The sequence below is a fragment of the Pongo abelii genome, chromosome 6 (assembly GCF_028885655.2).
Source record: "Pongo abelii isolate AG06213 chromosome 6, NHGRI_mPonAbe1-v2.0_pri, whole genome shotgun sequence".
Classification (NCBI taxonomy): Eukaryota; Metazoa; Chordata; class Mammalia; order Primates; family Hominidae; genus Pongo; species Pongo abelii.
In genome coordinates, this window is record NC_071991.2 from 139,738,321 (window position 1) to 139,741,671 (window position 3,351).

The 3,351-nt window shown below is 43.0% G+C and overlaps 1 gene segment (V, D, J or C); it reads left to right on the forward strand.

Annotated features, from left to right (window-relative positions):
• Positions 1-692: 692 nt before the first annotated feature.
• On the forward strand, positions 693-1,227 carry LOC100938907 (T cell receptor beta variable 2-like). The segment is given in 2 exon segments: positions 693-756; positions 842-1,227. Coding segments are annotated over 2 exon segments (435 nt in total).
• The last annotated feature ends 2,124 nt before the right edge of the window (positions 1,228-3,351 follow it).

The window sequence follows — 3,351 nt, forward strand, 5'->3', positions numbered from 1 at the left end:
GCGTGAACCACCGCGCCTGGCAGGTCCTTTTCTTTTTCTTTTTCTTTCTTTTTTTTTTTTTTTTTTTTTGAAAAACTAAAGAATACCCAATCCCCTCCTCAGGTGGCTCTATCACTGCCTGACCTTTAGGACACTGGTTCCCCAGGGGGTTTGGATCACTGTTCTCTAGTTCACTCTCCCCGGGGCATGTGCAGAGTTTGAACTTCTTGTTGGCTTCTCTCTTTCACTCAGGATTTAAAACATTCACACTTGAATCTTTTTCCTTCTATCTCTTTAATCCTAATACCAAGTTTTCTTGGCATCCATTATCTGCCGTGGAGTCTGTTGCACCTGAATTGTTGTTCACAGCAGGTAATAAGAGAACAAGACCTCCTGGAATTTCTGAGCCAGACTTTGTACTCAGGGTTACCTTGCTGACCCCCATATTTTCCAGCATTGCTGTTAGTAATTAATGGCCCTCAGTCCTGCACACACCATCAGACCCCAGGGGCTGAGCAGAGCCCTGCATTGTCAGGTTCTGCACCAACACAAAGGCTCCCTCCTCTCTCCTGTAGAGGGCGCTCCAGGGATGGTGGGTGTTGCCAGAGACACCAGTAATTCTGCCAGACCTTGCCTGTGGGGCCACGGGAGCTCAAAATGCCCCTCCTTTCTTCCACACGACCAGATGCCTGAACCAGGAGAGGCCTCATTCCTGCTGTGATCCTGCCATGGACACCTGGCTCCTATGCTGGGCAGTTTTTAGTCTCTTGAAAGCAGGTCGATGCTTAGACTCTAGGAAATTCTTGCTTTAAACTTACCTAAGACAATTCTAAACCATTCTCTTAATCTTCTTTTCTCACAGGACTCACAGAACCTGAAGTCACCCAGACTCCCAGCCATCAGGTCACACAGATGGGACAGGAAGTGATCTTGCAGTGTGTCCCCATCTCTAATCACTTATACTTCTATTGGTACAGACAAATCTTGGGGCAGAAAGTCGAGTTTCTGGTTTCCTTTTATAGTGATGAAATCTCAGAGAAGTCTGAAATATTCGATGATCGATTCTCAGTTAGAAGGCCTGATAGATCACATTTCACTCTGAAGATCCAGTCCACAAAGCTGGAGGACTCAGCCATGTACTTCTGTGCCAGCAGTGAAGCCACAGCCTTGCAAAGACAACTGCAGCCTGTGCACAAACCCTCAGAGATCTGCCTCCCAACCATCCACCAGCACCCACTTCCTTCCTAAGAAAAGGAAGTTTCTGGTTGGGTTTGTTCTTGCAGCCATCTCCAAATAGACAGATATCTGAAATTAAATTACCAAAGATATCTTGGGCAGAAATGACCAGACACTGTAGGATTTGAAGAATGCTTACAGATACTACAGAGTGTGATGGTAGGCTCTGAATATGAGAGAATTGTACACAACCAAGCAACCTATATCTTCTCCTTATTCCCATTTGGCCATCTTTATCGGAGTTTTTTTGTTTTAGTTGCTTAGGAAAACATATTTTAACTCCTAGGTTGGCGAGATGATTCCTGAGTGGGAGTTCAGGTATTTCCATGAGAATATAGAGGGTGCTCATGGAAATCTTCAGAAGGAGAAGGGGCTTGGTACGAAGAACTCAATTATCAATGACTCTTGCTCAGCATGTGCTCAAGAGCAGAACTATCTGATGACACTGTGAACCTCGTGTGATGCATTTGGGCTAATGATGCTAGCTCACAAAATAACAAGTTAAGAGAGTAGAAAACATGGAGTCTAATATTTCACACCACTTCAAGGTCAACAGAGGTCTAGACCAGCATGAGAATCACCAGAATAAAGCAAGGCAGTGCAGGAACAGAATTCAGCAGCAAAAGTCAAGAGACACCTAGAGGCAGAGGGAGGAATGAATTTGTCACTTTGAACTTAACCTGAGGCAGCCAGATTAACTTCTTGAGTTTCATTTAAGAAACTATTCCTCTTTTAAACATACCTATTGAAGTCTAAATTTTAGGTATTTTGTATATTTCAGTTCTGGGATTTCCACTTAAATCTTGCTACAATTTCCAGTTGTCTGCTAAAATTCCACATTTTGTCATTTACTTTGTTGACTATATTAACATCTGTCATTTTAAAGCCAGTTTTTGATAACTTTAACATCTGAATCTCTTTGGGTCTGTTTCTTTTGTCTGTTTTCTCTGTTCGGTTTCTGGGCATGTGATTTTGTTTTCTCACTCAACTAGTAATGTATTTGAATGCTGGATATTGTGTATGAAAACTATAGAGATAATTTGAGGCTCTGAATGATTTCATCTTCCTCAAATGATTCACTTTTGCTTCTGCTGGGAATTGTTGCAGGGGCAGATCACCTTAATTGAGCTGATGACTGAGCTGGATCAGATCTGAGCTTCAGCCTGCATGATGGCTGCTCGCCTTTGCTCTTAGCCATTTAAGTTCCAACTAGATGTCTGGCGTTTAACAGCTAAATTAAAGTGTAAATTACATAACATAATATTTGCCCATTGCAAGCATGCAATTCAATGAATTTTGATAAATTTGTGGAGTTGTGCAAAAATCACTGTGATCCAGCTCTAAAACTTTTCATCTTTCCCCACCCAGAAAGTTCTTTCCTGCTCATTTTCAGTCAATCCCTGCTTCTACCCGCAGCACCAAGGACTGGGGTCTTTGCCAGGCTCCTCTCCTATTCAGTAGTCACTGAACGTAAATGTTCTCCAGACCAGAAAAGTGGTGGATGCTCCTCAAAGCCTGCTACATTCTCAGTCTTCCCTTTCTTTCTCAGCTACTTAGCCAACGATATAAAATTGGCAAATGACTTAGAAGGGAAAGTGGTCTGTTAGATCTCTCCTTTCTCGTTGAGATCCCAATCCCTTAGGTTTTGACTGCCTCAGTAGCTCCAAGTGCCTTCAAACATTTATCTTAATATTTTGTTGGTTTTCTACTTGTTTTTGATGGCAATGTTGTTCTGCAAAAATTCAGCCTATTAACTCTGAAAGCCAGTTTTTACATTTATTAAAGGTGAGGTGCAATTTTGTATGTTTTTATTTTAGGTAGAAGTCTCTTGAAGAAAGGAAGCAGTGAACCTCTTTGCCTTCCCATTTTTTTTTTTTTTCTCTTTGAGACAGAGTCTCGCTCTGTCACCCAGGCTGGAGTGCAGTGGGGCGATCTCAGCTCACTGTAACCTCTGCCTCCGGGATTCAAGTGATTCTCCTGCCTCAGCCTCCGGAGTAGCTGGGATTACAGGCTCATGCTACCACACCCGGCTAATTTTTGTATTTTGAGTAGAGACGGGGTTTTACCATCTTGGCCAGGATGGTCTCGGCCTCTTCACCTCGTGATCCACCTGCCTCGGCCTCCCAAAGTGTTGGG